General features: G+C 37.1%; 1 protein-coding gene across 1 annotated transcript in view; it reads left to right on the plus strand.

Moving 5' to 3' along the window:
- ADAMTS19 (ADAM metallopeptidase with thrombospondin type 1 motif 19) overlaps positions 1–18,805 on the plus strand; it is a 231,720-nt gene that overhangs the window by 182,637 nt on the left and 30,278 nt on the right. Inside the window, exons 17-19 of the mRNA XM_045566066.1 lie at positions 4,162–4,319; positions 8,247–8,400; positions 17,593–17,728. Of these exons, the coding sequence (XP_045422022.1) occupies positions 4,162–4,319; positions 8,247–8,400; positions 17,593–17,728 (448 nt within the window). The remainder of the gene's footprint in view (positions 1–4,161; positions 4,320–8,246; positions 8,401–17,592; positions 17,729–18,805) is intronic.

The raw sequence follows: 18,805 nt of genomic DNA on the forward strand, positions 1-18,805 counted from the left end.
TTAGTCTCGTTACAAATTATATTATGCCACTTTACATATAATGTGAGCTCCTTAAAACAGCATAGTTCCCTTTTTCCCTCCTTGCTATTATGCATTTTATTCCACATCTCATATATTTTTTACTTCTGTTTTAAAAACAAAAAATACATGTTAATCATTTTGCTTTAGTGAATTATACTATCGTTTTAATAAGAATAAATATTTTATCTTTTATACATTCACCAGCACCCAATATTCTTCTTTCCTTCATTTAAATACACGTTTCCATCTCAAACCATTTTATTTCAGCCTGAAGAACATCTAACATTTTTTGTCAAGCAAAATTTCACAAATTTTCTTTGTCTGAAAATAAATTTATTTTGCCTTTGTGTCTGAAGGATATTTTCACTGGCTATAGAATTCTAAATTTCAGTTTTGTTTTATTTTATTTTCATCTTTCTAAATGTGATATTTCATTATCTTCTGGCTTGTAGTAGTTCTAATGGTATATCCAGTGCATTCTTAAATGTTTTTAACCCTGTATATAATATGCCTTTTTCTCTCTAGACATTGTAAACATTGTTATCACTATCATTAGGTTTCAGCAGTTTGATTATAATGTACCTTGTATAGTTCTGTCATCTCTATTATTCCTGGATCTCATTTTATTGACTGTTTTTTTCCCCCCTTATTAGATAGATCACAATTTCTGACTTCTCATACCTAGTACTTTTTGGTTCAGCTACCTTTCTTGAGATTTTTTATAAGCTTTGGTAGGGTAAATCTAAAGTAGCCTTTGCTCGAGGACTAGGTTAGCCTTATTTCTTATGTGTAGCCTTTCTGAATTCTCCACTAAAGATTGTGTGTTCAGTAAGGTCTCGCTACTCTGACTGCATAGAACTCATGATGTCTTCCATCCCTATGTGGGCTCCAGGTGCTGTACAATTTAGAGGTCCCAGGTAGTTGCTCTTTTTTCTGTTCTGAGGAGTCATGCCTACTTATTTGCCATTTAGTGTTTGGCCATAGGCTCAAAAGAACCCTTTTGCAGATTTTTGGAGTTCTATCTCTGTGTAGCCCGTTCTTCTCCGACACACCCCAAGACAGATTCCAGCTGCTTTAGCCAGTTTGAACTCCATTCTCTGTGTCCTCTTCTCACTGGAGCCCTCATCATCTGTCCTCTGTGTGGACGCTACCTCCCAGCGGGAGGTGTGGTATTAATAAATGTCTTCAGGCAGAAAGCCAAGCGATTTTAGAGCTCATAGCATTTGTTCTCCTCTTAGGGATCACAGTTCTCTGTTGTAAGTTATCCAGTGTTTGAGAACAGTTGTTTTATACATTGTCTAGTCTTCTATTTACTTATGGTACAAAAGCTAGTACAGTTTCAGTTATTCAGTCATGGCCAGAAACAGGATTTTTAAAAGGACATTTTTCAAATTAATTAAATAAAAATGAAAACCAAGAAATACCACATAACCAAGTGCTAATTCTTCATGTGAGGCTGCTATTAAACTAATGAATTGTGTGGATTTGAAGGTACATGCACGCACCATTTTCCGGGGAATGCTGAAGGTCAGAAATACCAATTGAGTCTAAATTTCATACTCTAGCAACCCCTACGAGGTATTTTAAGGCATTTTTATTTGATATTTTCAGGAAATATTTCTTTATCATTGTGTCCTGAAAATGTGTTGAAACACAGGGGAAAAAATGGGATTGTACTGACCACAGTAAAAATGTAGGCCAAAAATATTCCTCAAAATGTTTAGTAGGTGTTAGGGGAATATAAGGAAATATTTTACCTTTTAGGCAAAATTATTAATTATTATTTTATCAGTTTAGCATTGTCTAAAGTATATCCATTTGCAACTAATAAGCAAGTGAAAAAAATCTTCAAGCTTAACAGAAATAAAACAAGACATCCTTTATAAATATAATAGATTATTGAAAAATTAATTTTTGATATTTCTTCTCAACCAATGTTTTATTGATAGTTTTTACCATCTCTATATTTGTCATCATAACCCATCTGTTTTCTCATCCTAGAACCCTAGCATCATACTTGACACTTCTTTTCACCCAGGACAGTCAAATCATCACACCATGTTTATCAATTTTACTCCTAATACGTCTTAACAATGTTCTCTACTACCTTAACACATTAACTGTCATGTGAGTTGTATTTAACTCACGCTAGTTTTGAGCCCAAGGCCTCATGAAGTGTATGTAACTCACACATCTCTTCACCTTGGAAGCCTCAAGAACTATTTTTCAAGCTGCATATAACTCATGCACAGAAAACAGTAAAAAATAACAATTTTTTAATTAAATTAGAAAGGATCGTTTCAGTTTCATAGTTTTTATTCCATTTTCATAATAAAGTACCATGGCCCCAAAGAAAAAAAAAAAATTTCTAGTGTAGCAGTCAGTGTGTTCATCCAAGCCACCATTACTCTCAGGTGGGCTGCAACGTTAGCATTGTATCCTGTCTAATTTCACCCTGTGACAGTCCATTTTCACATATTATTTTTGAAAATATTTTAAGTTTTACCTTTCCTTCCTTAGGAAATCCCTCAAAATACTAACAAACCCTGGAACGTCTGGCTGTTCCTCATCTCTCCGGCCTCTTCTCTTCCTGGTCTGCTTCAGCGAGTTGGCTTCGTGCACGCTGGTCTCCTGACCCCGCCCGGGCTGCGGTGCCCCTGAGGCCTTTCCCACCTGCACTGCCTCCTGCCTCGGCCTTGCAGGCTCTTTACCCCCAGCGACCCTCCCCAGGGGTGGCAGCCCTCAGACACTGTCCCTTCCGCCCAAGGTGTAACTTGTGGAATGTCTGGTTCTCCAGGTAGAACATGAGTTCCATGAGGCCAGAGAACATATCCGTTGTTCATTTTGGGATTTCCAGAACTTTGAGTATTATTTGAGTTTAGCTGATACTTGATAATTTATTATTCTATCATGATTAAATGTTATATGAGAAAAAGTTTCTTCCCCAGACAAGTTCAGAAATGGGTCCACTTTGTCACTGCTACGGGAGCACGAATTGAAGCAACCTTTATGAAAATCAGTTCAAAACACTTTTTCAAAATCTTAAATATTTATTTGCCTCTGTAATTCCAAATCTGGATCTTTATTCAAGGGAAATCCTCAGATATACACATAGTGTACAGTATGTTTATTTAAGCATTATTCATATTATTTTATATTATTTATAATATTACATATTATAATATTATTACTAATAATTTAAAAACTTGGAAATCCTCAAACATCCAATAGAGATTAGCTTCAATAATAATTAGCAAGATTTATCAGCTTACATTATCAAAGTACTTTCATATAATCTTGACATAAAAGCTTTCAGTGAATCTTCACGTACCTGTCTTTTGGAAAGAGAATAAAGTTGTATGGGGAATTCTAAAGGTTGAAATTTTTAAAAAAGGAGGGAAATAAAATCTTTAATTTAAAATGATAACCGTAACATTTCACTTCTATGTCATGAGTCTTATATAAATAATAGTGATCAGCTCAACAAAGAAAGAAAAAATATGTAAACAACGTTATTCTGTAAAATCCCATACAAATGATGGCTGTTTATGGGTAAGAAGTAGTATTTATCTTCCATTCTTATTAACAGCTAATCACAAAGAGGAGATGTTAAAAGGTCCTGAGTCTGTATTGTCTTTGAATTGTTTTGTAATGCATATAACTCTGCCACTTAATCTGTTGGTTAACATGCTATTTAATGACCCTTCTTTAGTGACATACTTTTCCGGATGGGCATAGACGATACAGAGTACGGATGAGATATGGTGCCAGTATTCCCGGTGCTCGTATGGTCATTGGGTAGACTAGACAGACACACACAGCCTTAACATAATAATGTGTTTAGGAGTAAATGACTAAGGGCCCAAATAAGGAGTACAGATATCAAGCGTCCAAGGAAGTTTCTGGAAGCAAAGATAAATGTGGCTGTGTAGTTGTGGATAGCTTCAGGACAAAAGGAGAACTCGTGGAATTTGCCATGATTGTGAACATTTCCTGAAAAGACAAGCCAAAGGTTTTACTCCAGAGAATGTTGCCCCGTCAGTTTATAAATGAATGGAATGCTTTTAACTGAGCAGTATGAAAGGATGTTGACCAACGATGCTGATTTATAATACTCTATATTTTTCAATCTCTTTATAGCTCTCCGGGATGCTGGCAAACAGTCTATTAATAGTGACTGGAAGATTGAACACTCTGGAGCCTTCAGTTTAGCGGGAACTACCGTCCATTATGTCAGACGCGGCCTCTGGGAGAAGATCTCCGCCAAAGGCCCCACCACGGCCCCTCTACACCTCCTGGTAGGCGGGGTGGATTGGGAACACTGCGCAACCCACTTCCCGTGGCGAACCACAGTCCAACTGCACCTTTTCTAATCTCGTTTCCAAACTTGAATTGGAAATTTAAGTGATAGACATTTAAAATTATTTAAGAAATTGGTTTTCAAGGTGTTTTAAACATATGTTTTAAATCATGATGTCTAATAACAGGAATTATTACAAGAGGAACAAGGGGTTTTAGAGAATTCACAGACTCAAAGTACAGATGTATTATTAGGCAATCCTAAGAACCCCTTTTTTCTAAAAGCACACATGTACTAGCCAGAGTGGTATCTATAAAAGGAGTACTATGAAATGACCATTGTCTGAATTTGCATAGAAATCCTTTGATAAAATGTTATTTTGCTTGGGGAAAATAATTCGATAAATATATCTATTAATGCTCCCAATTGCATTATATTTTCTTACTAGATTAATAGATTCCTATAAAGAATTATGAAAATTTGAATATTTGGGATGATGAGTTTCTGTACCAAGTCATAAAAGATTAGGTATGAGTTGTATGGAGTTTGGAGGGAAGGCATCAGGACGGTGGGACTCTGTCTAGGCTGGTAGCAGGTCCACGTGTCCCTTTTGACCTTGACCATGGGAGTTGGTGTTGCTGTCACAGGACCCAGGGGACTGAATACACAACTGGGGTGAGTTTTCCATCCTAGTGGCAAGAAGTCTAAAATTCAAACACTTCAGCACCTCCTTAAGTCCACACATAAAACAACTCTAAAACACGATCGATTGACTGTTTATTTGGGGCATGGTATGCCACATTATTTAATATCGTCACACAATTTAAGCTGAATTTGTCTTCAAAGTTGAAGACATGTGTTTTGCTAGTCTAGGAGCCAGAGGTTCACATCACATATTGGCCCATTTGCTTCTCCTACTTTAATGTGTTTGCAAATTACCTCGGGTTCTTGTTAAAATGCACATTCTGATTCTTTTGGTTTGGGGTGGGGTCTGAGATCTGTATTTCTAACTAGCTCTCACGTGGCGCTACTGCTATTGGTCCACAAACCACAATTTTAATTACAAAGTTTTACATAACTGCAATTGATGTGCTTTACCAACAAGAATAAAGGGAGCAAGGTGAGTGTGGTGTGTACCTGCTGTCCCAGACCTTACTGATATCCACCATTCACCGAGCACTAAGTATCAGGCACTGTCCAAAAGTGCTTTACCTCATTACAGCATTTACTCCTCACAATAATCATGTGTAATATGTATTATTATCACTCCAATTTATAGATTAAATGGACTAAGCATGAGAAAGTCAAGCAGTGTGCCCAGTGTTGTCCAATAAGTTATTAGCTGTGAATAAACCAGGTGTTAGTCACTCCTCTTGCTACCTCTCTGATAGAAAGCTTAGATCCAAGTTCATTGTACCAAACAGCCTTGGATCATAATTATACATACACTATGGATAATTACTTTGTGCATCTCACCAAAAGTCCTTTGGATCCTATTATTTAATTTCAACTGGAAATGCCACTCTATGCTTTATGCCATCTAGGGAGAGAAAAATGACTGAACAAACACTACATGAACCACATCTGGCTCATTTCATGATTGGGTCACTTATAATAACAGCATTATCATCAGCAACATATTTTTAATGATTTTGTTACAAAAAATGCCATCATGTTGTCTGCGTTATATATTAATAAGTATAACCTACTTTTTTTAGAATGGAACAAGACCTGGGCTTTTTTACTGAGCTTCTAATTCAAAAATCTTAAAACAGTAAATGTGAGACCATGGTGTTGGGCACAGGGAGTTTCCTTGCTGCAGAATCCTTAATCTAACTGGTAATTACCAAGGTTTTTCCTGGAAGCATGAAGCATAATTAAAGTCGGTGAACTATGTCGAAAAGAAGGCATCTATGTGACCTGGATTTACTCAGTAATCCGAGGGAAACTGTACTTCTAAGATGTTTTCTTTAATGACTATTACAGCCGAAAGCTGGTACTGCATTTTGAAAGGCAATACCTTCCGCAGCCATGCTGCAGCCTGTGCCCCTGGGCCGCAGCTGTCACACTTTCCTTTGTGCAAAGAACACTGCCAAATTCAAATGGTTTAAGAAAAAGCTAACCGGTTTTGTAGCCAATGTCTCTATTTTAAGTAGTTTTAGATATTCAAGGATGATCTAAAGTTCTGTCAATGAAAAGGTAGTTTATTAGGAAAAATAGGCACATTTTTACATAACTAAATAAGTTGGCAAATAGATGTTATGTATATGTTCATTTTATCAATTTAAAAACTATGTAGTGGTCTGGTTATAACCATAAACAAAGTATGTCATTTTTTTAAAACTCATTTAAACTCTCTTCCTTTAAACTCATTAAGCTGAAAGTTACTTATAATTGGCAACATCAAATGAGATATTTGAGCCAAAATAAGCGCTGTGATGTATTTAGAATCAGTACTCAGAATGTTATGCCTTTGTGAACTTAAAGAACTTAAAAACTATAGTTGTTCTATAAAGGCAACACACTAGTTCCCCAATCCATGCATCAAAATATATCTTAGAAGTTCTGTTGATATGTTGAACAAAATCTTGAAAAAAAATAAATAAAATATAATAGAAATGCTCAGACACTTAACCTTGAGCCCATTTAAATTTTATTTCATGTAGTGTTAACTCTGAATTACCTATCATTACAATTACCAAGATACAGGTTACATATTAAGAAAGTTCCTTAATAATTTAGTAAAATTTAAAAATTTAGGTATATATGTTTTTTTGTATCACATGGTATTATATAGATTCTTTCCATAGATCCTCAGATCCATAAAGGTGATATATTGCAGGGAATAGTTTGATATATTTTCTGAAAATAGACTTGTAAAGAGACATATATTCTCATTCACTCTTTTTTTTGTACATATGTACATGTATGCATAAATGGCTATGATGATCCAGTTCTGATCGTGGCACTGGGTACTAGCAGAGAACAAAACAAACGTGGTGTGGTTCCTGCTTATACTTCAGTTTAGCGTAGCCCATGGTTCAGTAATTCCCATATATCCTTTATGTTTTATTGGACTATTTCCATAGGTATATGTAACTGTACAGTTATTAAATTAATATTTCCTAAAATTTCATTTTAACACAAATTGGTTTTCAAAGTAAATAATCCTGACTACAAATGGAAAATCAGCAACCTTGCCAAAGTTAAAGGTTAACTATAAGCATACATGGCATGAAATTCCTATCCACCACTTAGTTTAGAAGTTCGCTGCCCTTACAGAGTGGAATGATTCCCAAAGTCTTCCATTCTCTTCCTCTGTTGACTCAGGGGCTTCCTGTCCATCTTTTCTTCTTATATGAGTGGAAAGTCTACATTTGATATTACGCCGTGGGTCGTATGTGTACATTAGGTAGGACACATGTTCTTGCTGCCACTCATCCCCACCCACCACCAAAGTTACTTTATACACGTACCAGGCGTTGGGAGACTGCCTAGTCCATCAGACGGAAAGAACATGATTTGTTATCCCTGGCTTCATTCAGATGAGCTTTTCTTCGTGATGTCTTTAGCACAGAGGTAAGCGTGACAATGTCAACATTTGCCGGCGATGTCACGTCATGCCTGCAGTCCCAGCTACTCGGGAGGCTGCAGCGGGAAGATTGCTTGAGCCCAGGAGTTCCAGGTTCCGTGAGCTGTGCTTGCACGGCTGCGCTCTGCACTGCAGCCTGGGCGGCACAGTGAAACCTTGTTTCTAAAAAACAAAAAAAAGAGAGAGAGAGAGAAGTGTATTTTAACAACAACCAAATCTCACATGCACACTGTGCAATAAGTATTTTAAATTATTAGTATCCTTAGTTTAATGCTTCACGGTGAATGTACTGTGGTTTGATCCATCTGCCTTGATCATTTTTATATGCTATAGGTGCTCCTGTTTCAGGATCAGAATTATGGTCTTCACTATGAGTACATTATCCCGTCAGACCCGGTTCCAGAGAACCAGAGCTCGAAAGCACCTGAGCCCCTCTTCATGTGGACACACACAGGCTGGGAAGACTGCGATGCCACGTGCGGAGGAGGTGAAGGATTTTTAAATATTTATCTTTCCAAAACATCAGATCCCATTGATAATTAAGACAGATCCCAAATTCCTAATCTGCAATGGATCCAAAAGATTGGAAACTGAAACTTCAGTATGACATATTTCATAGCTAAACACCTGAACTGCTTTGTGGCTAAATCTGACTTGAACTGGAAAAACAAACAAACAAACAAAAAAAAAACCACATTTAGAGTTGTTACATATCTCACTTAATATGATTACACATTGCATTGCATTCCGTAAATATTAATATATTTGTTTACAGGGCCTTCCTCAGGCACCATTCAGGTTATGCAATATATATATGTGCTGTATTACTTCTATGAAATCTTAAAATTTCTAAATTTCAAGTCCACCTGCCGATAAGAATTGCAGACTTGAACTGAATGTAAAGGTTTTTGACAGAGCAGCATTGAGCCTGCTTCTCTGTTGTCTGAAAACGTATGCTAAATAAAGTTGGCTCTCTGTATCCAAGAGGGATTGAGTTCAAGCCCCACAAGAATACCACAATTCTCAGATGCTCATGCTCCTGATATAAAATGGGGTAGCACCGTCAGCCCTCTGTACCCGTGGGTTCTGCATCCATGGATTCAACCACCCACGGGGTGGAAGATACCTACAGCCAGCCTTCCAAACCTGAAGATTTTGATCCTTGGTTGGTTGAATCCATGGATACAAAACCCACGGATACAGAGGGTCAACTGTATGCAGAACATGTAATTCCTCAATTCCTTTAATTTGTTATTTTTAAGTGTACCACTGTTTTTAATAAATGTAGAAATTTAAATCCTGAAATTGTGCTTTAAGGTTTTTTTTTTTTAATTTTTGTTTTTGTATTAGAGGTTGAGGAGGCAAAAGAACAAAATTAGTTCTGTATAAAATGTGAGACTAGGAAATCACTAAATCCTACACATGTATTGTATCAGTAAGACAACTGTGTTCCGCAAGACAAATAGATTGTCAGTGCTCACGGAAACATTTAGTACTAAAGCCAAGGTAAGATCCCAGGTCATGGGATGTCCCACTTCCATTTGTGTCCATATGTATAAGCAGTGTATGATTTCTGTTCTCATTTCCCCTAATTATCTATGGCTTTGTATTAACAGATTCCTCCTAGGGCTGAAAGGAGACACATTCAATTACATGAAAATCTGATTATATATACATATACTGTGTATATAGTATAAACTGAGTTATGCAAAGACATGAACCATTTAGCTTGTTTTCTGAGCAAAGAAATTGTGGACACGTGTGGCCTAAACGTTGCTGCAGCAGAAGTGGGGAGAGAAGGTGCAGACAGAGACTGGATTTGGGGAATTGTGCCTAAGGGAGAGGGAGACAGAAAATAAAAATGCAAATAAGTAATATATGATAGTATCAAATTATGATAAGAACTCTGGATAAAAATAAAGCAAGGAGGGAAAAGAAATGGGGCTGTGCAGAGAGAGGGAGTAGGTACTGCTTTCAATACGGTGGTCGGCACAAGCCTTAACGGGAAGATCGTGCCGATCCAGACCCGGGGCGAGTGTGGGCGCCGACGCGCGGTGCGGGCGGAGTTATGGAGTGGTTGTAGGTATTGGTAATAAAATGACCAGTGGAGTGAGTGGCTTAAGTAAAGTGAATAGCAAGATTGTTGGGAAGAGAAGAAGGCCAAGACCGAGAGGACCGGGTGTTGGAAGGATCATTCAAATAGATGTTGTAATTCTAAGATCGTGCCAGGAACAGTGCTATTAGAGGAGCTAAAATCTTAAAGAGAAGGAGTGACTACAGCGAGCAGGGTGATGTGTGCATGGTCTGATCCAAAGCTGGCGGTTTAGGAGGAAGAAGGGGGGAGGCTCTGGCAGCGGCAGTGGGGAGCAGGGACGCCCCCACCCCCTAGACCCACAGGTACCGGGCACAACGACACAATGAAGGCTACAGGGAAAGCGACAAACCACGTCCTCGGGACAAAGACGATGCCGGGATCGTTCAGAGGAGCAGCTTTGCCAGAGCGCTCAGAGCTTTGGGGTCCCCGCCTGACCCCCCTGGGCCCCCAGGGCGCAGGCAGCATGGGGGCAGGCGAAGGACGCGCTGGCCCGGGGCTCGCTTGGCTCCTGAGGACACAGGGGATTTACAGCAAAAAGACTTCAAATCTGTCCCCTAAATTAAAAATGTTACCGGTCGTTCTTGCCACGAGGAGATTTCCCGTGGCCACGTTTCTCCCTGGGCCTCCGCATGGCTGTCACTGCGTGACTCGAGCTGCTGTCGCTCGTGTTTCCCGGCTGGTCCCCCAGTCACCCACGCTCCTGTCCCCGCTGCGCCCAGCACACCCCAGGGGCTCTGCTTCACGTCCCCAGGGAACGAAAACAGGACGGAAGCGGGCACTCTAGATGCAAGTGCACAGTCCCAGTTCCCCCTTTAACGGGACGCGGAGGCCCCTCGTCGGCCGCAGCCGCGCCGCACGGGAGGCCGACAGCTCCTTGCAATCTCTTTGCATTTAAAACCCTAGACAGGAAAATTCTTGCCCAGTGAATTTTATTATCCTCATTTTTTTATCCGTCTTCTGCAATTGGGGTCTAATAGAAGGTGCATCAGACGTAGTTAAACATACAGTCTCAGGGTTAAAAATGTTTCCCAAAGTCACATTAATTACTTCCTAAAATATGTTTTCCCAATTGTTAAATCTTAAGTAATAGAGGTTGATTATATATAAAGTCTCTTAGTTTCAGAGTCAGAAGGAATATTACGTTTTCTTAAACATGACTTCTCAATTATCCACATGGGAAAAAAAAGATCAAGTGACTTCCCGAGGTCACATGGCGCGTTAGGGGGGAGCCGGGTTAGAACCCGCGACCCCAGCGTCAGAGCCGCCTCTCGCTCCGCCTTCCAGAGCAGCTCAGGAGACTTGATACAGTTTCTTTCCACAAAGTAGAGACTGTGCCCTGGAGAGTACTTAGGATTTTTTTGGATTTAAAGAGATGTTTTATTGTATTCTGTTGAATAAGGATTTAGATATGTTCTTATTTTTATTTCAAATGGCCAATTTTGTAAAATAATTGTTGTAATAATAAACAACACCTATGTGATTTGTGCTTGAATAGACCTTCTCTTCTAACTCTGCCCCACTGTGTTTAGCCAACTATTTTCAAGTATCTCTACGTTAATAGGGTACATATTCATTTCAATGCCAAAATATTTCTGGGCTTTTGGATATTATTTTTCTTTGCAGTTCATAAATAAAGTGGATAAAGAGGATTTCAAGAATCGCACTGTTTCTGACTTCATATCATTGATTTTACAGCCAGAAAGAGCTCTGTAATCTTTCAGCATATTCATGAAATAAATGAGAGTAAGTTCAAAGCATAGAGCATTGAAAACAGATTTATGCACAGCAAAAAGGAATAATACTAGTACTATTTTTCTTCACACAAATATGTTAAATAAGAGCAAATAAAGTATCCTAGGGCAGTATAAAATTTCAGTGTTTGAGATAAGTTATTTTTCTAATTCTGCTGCAAACTATTAAATTTACAATACTGCAATAAGTGAGAAAAAGAAATTTTAAAAAGACACCTCGTGCTATCTAGTAAAATTTTTATCATAATGATCTTTTACATAAGTATCTCAAACTGAGTCTTAAAATGGTAAATCAAATTAAACTTAATTTATTATGCATTTGTATTAATTTGTTAGTACCAGTTATTACAAGATATGAAAAGCCTAAGATATGAACATTTTCTCTTTTAAAGGGAATATTGTCCTAAAATATCTAATAAAGACTGGTGATCGCGAGTAAATTTTTCCAATAGTTTAACTCATGACCATGAATTATCATACACATTTCATCACGCTCTTTTCAAAGTCTCATAACTCTAGAAATATGTGAATCAGTAAATCGTTTTGTAGCTCAGCATTGACCATTGAAATGAGTCCTTTTATCTTCAAACATCTTAAAACATGTTTGTAAAATGAATGTTTACCTTGTGTTAGAGTTCTAAAACATCTAAAATATATTTGAAGGAATATTTTAAATTTACTTTGGCACCTCAGAAGTGTGGATCAGTTTGCTATAAGGTTCTTCTTGATATTAAAGACCTGCTTCAAATTATCTTGGTCTCCAGAGGCATTAGAGATGTATCATTCCGTAATACCTGAGGCGTGCGTGTGGATCAGCATTAGTTGCATTACTCTGGTATTTATGTTGCACTAGGGAACAGATGAATGAAACAAAATAGAATGGGCACCCCAAAATTCAATAACCGCTTTTGACACAAGTGAAGAGTTAAATATGCTTTTAGGAAATCCTAAATAGATCCAAATTTGAAGGTGAGGGGGAAGAAGCCAGTATTTCTCATTCTTAGCTTAGTCCAAATTCATCCAGCTTATGCCTCTCACACCCTTAGCGTTACGTTGTGGGATCCTCTTGCCAGCATTCTCCTTGTCCATATCTAGATTGTAAGGTGATGGCCACGCCTTTGGGACCAAGTCGAGGACAGCATCTCAGTATATAAACACCGGTACTTTTTAAAACCCTCCAGAATATATTTGACAGGAAAGACTTTTTTAAGGGTGCAATTTATCCCCGTTTTTACATTTTAAAGTTACTATGCATATACCAAAATAAACAATTATTTGCCAAAGAAAATGCACCAGGATTTTTTTTCTGCATTATTTGATTTCAATAATATTCATTAAAATTTTATATTCTTTTTTCTTAATAGAATAAAAACATATTAACATAGGCTATACATATACTTGATTTTTAATACCTAAATTCTAATCCATAAACTGGATTTGCCATTGATATGTATTCCCCATAATTGGTCATTTAGTTTGCAAATGATTTTTTCACCATTTTATGAAATATAATATTGAAATCAACCTCTTAGTACACAAAATACTGAGAGCTTGAATTACATGCTTATGTTCCACTCATTCATTCCTTTACAAGTACTGACTGTGTATGCACTATTGCTGGTGGTCCAGAGATGAATACTTCCCGCTTTAAGAGAACTCACAGTACATCTAGTGGGGGTCAAATAATAACAAAATCACCATGCAGAGTGATAAAGAAGATATAGAAAATCTTCCAGGGATATATGTAGGTACAAAGGCACTGGGGTTAGTGATAATGTTTATTACTAGGGTATAAAATATAAGGATTGGGGAGTGGAAAGTGATTTGATCAGAAAGGTAGGAAGAAAGCCAGTTCATGAAGGTCCTTGGCTATTACACTAGCATTCAAGTTAAATTTAACTTGAAAGTTAGGGGATCCCATTAAAATATTTGTATGCATACAAATGGCAAGATCAGATTAGATTAGATATAGGGTGTTGTGAACAATGCAAAATATTTTTTTCATTCGAATAAACAATGAAATAAGCATTTTAATGCCCATCCCACATCCTGAGGGAATAATATTTTATAGAAATGTAAAAGAGAATGGCTAGGAAGTAAATGGCATGACATGATTTTAGAAGTTGTCTAAATCAAACAAATGTATGTATAAAAATTAATCAGCATTTTACAAAGCTCTAAGACATGCTCAGAGAGATGTCCTTCATCCTCATTAATGTGTATTCATTTTGATTCTCATTCTTACTGGCCATTGTTAGTTTAATGGAAAATTTGTAAAAATTTTAAAGGAAAATTATGAAGACAAATTTATATATATATGTGTGTATGTGTATATATATACACATAGAATATATATATTTAAGATGTATATATAGATAGTCTCTGTCTTATAGAGTTTAACAACTTAGGTTAAAAATTTGCAATGTTCAATAATATAAAAGAATTTCAATTATGCATATTAAAATACTGAACCCACCCCCAAGAATGCGTTTCAGCATTTATGATACAAATTTTAAAAATATGATCTATCTGGATGGGATATAATTTTATATAAAAAATATCCACTTTATGGGTTAAATACAGAGATGAAAAAAGTGTTAGCTTATCCACAGAACTGGAAAAGAAGGTTCACTTAATATAATGTCTAGTCTTTGTTAAATTTCTTCAAAGCACAAAGTAAAATTTACCTTTTATATTCAGATTTTTAAGTGTGGCAAAGGGACGAATGCATAATGGTTATTTTACTTTATGTATAATTAATTATATTCAACACCTCCAAACAGATTTCCCCAGACTGATTTAATGGGAATGACCCAGAGGTGAAGTTAATCACCATAAAGCAAGTGACACTCTGTCAACAGCCTACAGCCCTCATGGTCAGGCAGAAGGCCAGTTGCTCCGTCACTTCCTCTTTGTCCCCGGGTTCCACAGTCTTGGATGCATTGTAGATACTGCTATTAGATGCAAGAATGGAAATTTCCTGTGTTGGCTGGGATATAAAAAAGAAATACTCAATAACATTTCCATATGACTTTAAAATCTTAGTTGGGTTTTCATAGGTATAATATGTCTATAGCTGAGCAATACATTTTTTTCCTGATTCTATTGTTTTTATTCAATGAAATTAAAAAAAAAAAAAAAAGCAGGGCTAAGCTTCTCCTACCTGCCAAAAACTTAAGACATGAATGTCTTTGCTCACAGTGTGAACGGAGTGTCCCAGTCCGTACTCACGGCCTTCATGCTTTCTTGGGGCACCACTGGGGTGCTCATACAATGATGCCAATACCTGTTATCCTTTTTCTATATCAATACTTAAAAGATTTTCTTTTCAATAGCTCAATATATTAGCTCTGGGCTAACATAACTAAGGTTAGATATTTTCTGATGAAAAAAAAATGCATTAAAACTAGCCCTGAGTAATTTATTCTGTGACTACATATATGTTCAGCAGAAGTTTTCTGAATATTATCTAACTGTCATTTTTTTGTGTTGTAGTTGACAAAATGCCATCATTTAAATTAGTTTATACAACTATTCATATTCTGGAAAAAACCGTCTTATGACTATGAAGGCTTTAAATTAGACTTTAACACTGACATTTATACATCATAAAAGTAACATTTATTTTAATCCTACCTTTAGCTATGCATAATAATAAAATAGAAATACTACATATGCTAGCATTATACGTAGTATCTATTGATATATTTATGAGGTGATACAGGGGCCCCTGAAGCATAGGAAACTAGGAAAAAATTGACCAAAAATCTGTCCCAAATTTTTATATTTAGGTAACTCCTACCTTGAAAGGCCTGTTTCTCTATGTGAGAAAATGAATATAATAAGTCTTATCTGTTTCCCTAGTAGCTTATTTGAAAATCATTTCAAGTCATTGTGCGTTTGAGCACTGGCATGATTAAGTCTGATGCCGCACTTCACACTTTGTGTGAGGACTGCAGAGGGAGTAGCCCCTGCGTGCAGGTCGGTTTGTGCACTGCACAAAGTCCTCGCCGCAGGGACTGCCACCCAGCCCATGCTTCACGTGCCGAGTCGTGCGTCCTGCGGCAAGGCTGCCTCTGTGGAGGAGGAGAACTCGTGTCTTATTCATCTGCCTAGAGGCAATGATTTTTCTCTAATACATCCATCCCGAGAGGCATCTTTTAACATATTATCGGATGTCTGTCTCAAGACCCTCCCCATTGTTGGCCCACGAGTGCACACTTCTTGAGTGCCATGGGATTCTGGTAGGAGGCAGCCTTCCTCCCACTCAAGGGAAAGGGGGAGTTACGTACCTGACACTCGATCCGGTATTGAGCTCCCATAGAATAAATTGCAATACAGAGTACTCTGGGATTACCCAGAAAAGTAATAATTTGGCTGACATTGTGCTACCTCTGTTAGAAGATAAACTAAAGGCCTAAATGGTTCTAATAACATGACATGCAATGATCACAGATATAATTATTATTTAATCCACACATGTATATATTATAGATGTAGGCGTGTTTTTATACTACAGATTGTGGTGGGACTATACTCAGAGTTGTTGAGAGGGAAATGAAGGAAAGATCCCAAACCTATAGCTTTTCTTTTGCCTTCTACTTGGCCACCCTCATTGTCCCTTCCCATTCCACTCTCAAACCAAAGTAAAAGATACTATAAAATTATTCAAAGTACCTTTATCTATATATCCCTTCTTTTCTCATTCCGGATGCAAGCCTTCCCTTCTTATGATTGAATGACAGAATGACCTCTCTGCCACCAGCCTAGCCTTTCACGTTTGGCATGACCAGCGTGAATGCTCTGAGCTTCCTAATTGTCACTGCAAGACAGCCCAAGGACCCTAACTCAGGGGCCGTTCAATAGTGACCCAGAAGACTTGTGATTTCTTATTAAGCCTTCATGACTCATCTGGCTTTAAGCTTGCTGGCTGATTTGATTATTTTATAATGTCAAACAATAAATTAAATTAGATTCTTAAGTCTTATACAGATGTTTTTTTTTTGTACTCATGGGAAATTTATATATAAGACTTTTATAAAAAGAAACAGAAATTAGCACATATATACTAGATATTTTAAGTGTAAGATAAATGGTAGAAGTCTTGTCCAGGACGTGTGTTTACACGGCCATAAGCCAAGTGAATACAGCATACACATTGTCGTTTGTACCTCCTATAACCGGACTTTACCACACCAGAGAAAGTAGAAAAGTCAGTTTTCTGAAATCTGGTGAAAGGTGGTAAGAATCCCATGGCTTGTCTTACAGAAGATGAAAATTATTTAGGAGTAAAGCTTTCTAGAATTCTTGGGGTCTTCATCAGAGGTGATAAGAATAAAGGTCTGAGTTATACTCAAAATGAGTGTAATTCCCATAACTCATTGTAGAGTGCTGATGATGTGCAACCAAATGACAAAATGCGCATGCATGTTTATGTGGCATGTTTATGTGCTTTCAGGAAGGCCCATTAGGGAGATTGGACTCCTAAATGTTTTATGCAAATACAGCTTTCAACCACTTAATGCTAAAAGATGGCCACAATCCTTTACAAAGATATCTTCAATTAATATCTTGTAAGTTATGTTGCCATAATAACTTCATATATAAAACTTGTCATCTAATTTCTAACAAGGAAAAAAATTATTATTCATCTTCTTTAAGCCTAGAGGTACATTTTATTATATAAATTATAAATAATATCATCTTCATTGATCTAACCTAAAATTTGTTTAAAGTATCTTTGAAAAGTATAACAAGCCTATGAACACCTCCTAAATCTATTACATAAAGGCCTATAATAACATTTCTTTATATGTTTATTTGCTCTTTTCAGGAGAAAGGAAGACAACAGTGTCCTGCACAAAAATCATGAGCAAAAATATCAGCATTGTGGACAATAGGAAATGCAAATATTTAACCAAACCAGAGCCACAGATTCGAAAGTGTAATGAACAACCATGTCAAACGAGGTAACCCTATTCCAGAGATCATAAAACTTTTCCTATCTTTTGCATTCCTGCTCTAACAATGCTACCACCAGGCAAATATGTGTTTCTAAAAGAACTGGAGGGAAGAATGATATGTAAAAGGATGGGCAATAGAAGAAAGTATATTAATATGTGGTTGGTAATGGTCATGTACATGGCCCCGTCCTGGGTGAATGCTTTTCAGCCTAACTCCGTAAGTGTGGGAACTGCTAAAACGTGTTCATGATGCAGGATAGTAATCAGGTAGGGAAACCAGGGGCATTATTGCTACCTATAGTCGCATCCTTTGGTCCTTGCAATTCAGTGATGGGCAGATATAGAAACAGTGTTTTTGGCCTTTGCCCTGTCAGCTAAAGACCTGGATACTTATTGTTACAACTCTTCCTCAGTATTCTCTTTTTCTTTCCCTATCCCCTTTAGTAGACATTATAATCCTTAATTATCTTGTGTAAAATAATTTCTTAAAATATTTCAAAACACCATTTTATATGCCATATATTTTTCCCATTTTGATGAAAGAACCATAGATTTTTTTTTTGATACATCAGGAATCTTGAATGAGCTGGATTTAAGGACTAGAGCATATTTCTCACTTCAAAACTTGGTCTGCAAAGGAGCAGAGTATATAATCAGACGCCATTTATTGTTCATTCACTGACCTCAGCTATCTTGGGGAAAAATGCCTCAATAATGACTTGGTAAAATGAATAGTTTTAAAAGGTCAGTACATTTCTGAGTGAGAAATTTTTGCATCTGGAGGCTGGAAGTCTTTTTGTTAGAGATTATTATCTTCCTTCTTTGGAAAGGGAGGTAGTATGTTTTGAACCACCACGAAGTGATGTTAGTGAGGTTAACCAAAATCTCAGAAAGTAAGAAATAGACATGGGCGATTATTAAGGGTCATCATAGGAAAACTTTCCAAGACTTACTAGCAGAGAACAACCTTTATTTCTTCTGCTTTTTCTCTTTCTCCATTCCAGTAAGAAACATCCTAATTTCCATTCACACTCATTGGAAAAGTCACCAAATGGCCCAATAGCACTCTATGTGCCAAATATA

The sequence above is a fragment of the Lemur catta genome, chromosome 12 (assembly GCF_020740605.2).
Source record: "Lemur catta isolate mLemCat1 chromosome 12, mLemCat1.pri, whole genome shotgun sequence".
Lineage (NCBI taxonomy): Eukaryota > Metazoa > Chordata > Mammalia > Primates > Lemuridae > Lemur > Lemur catta.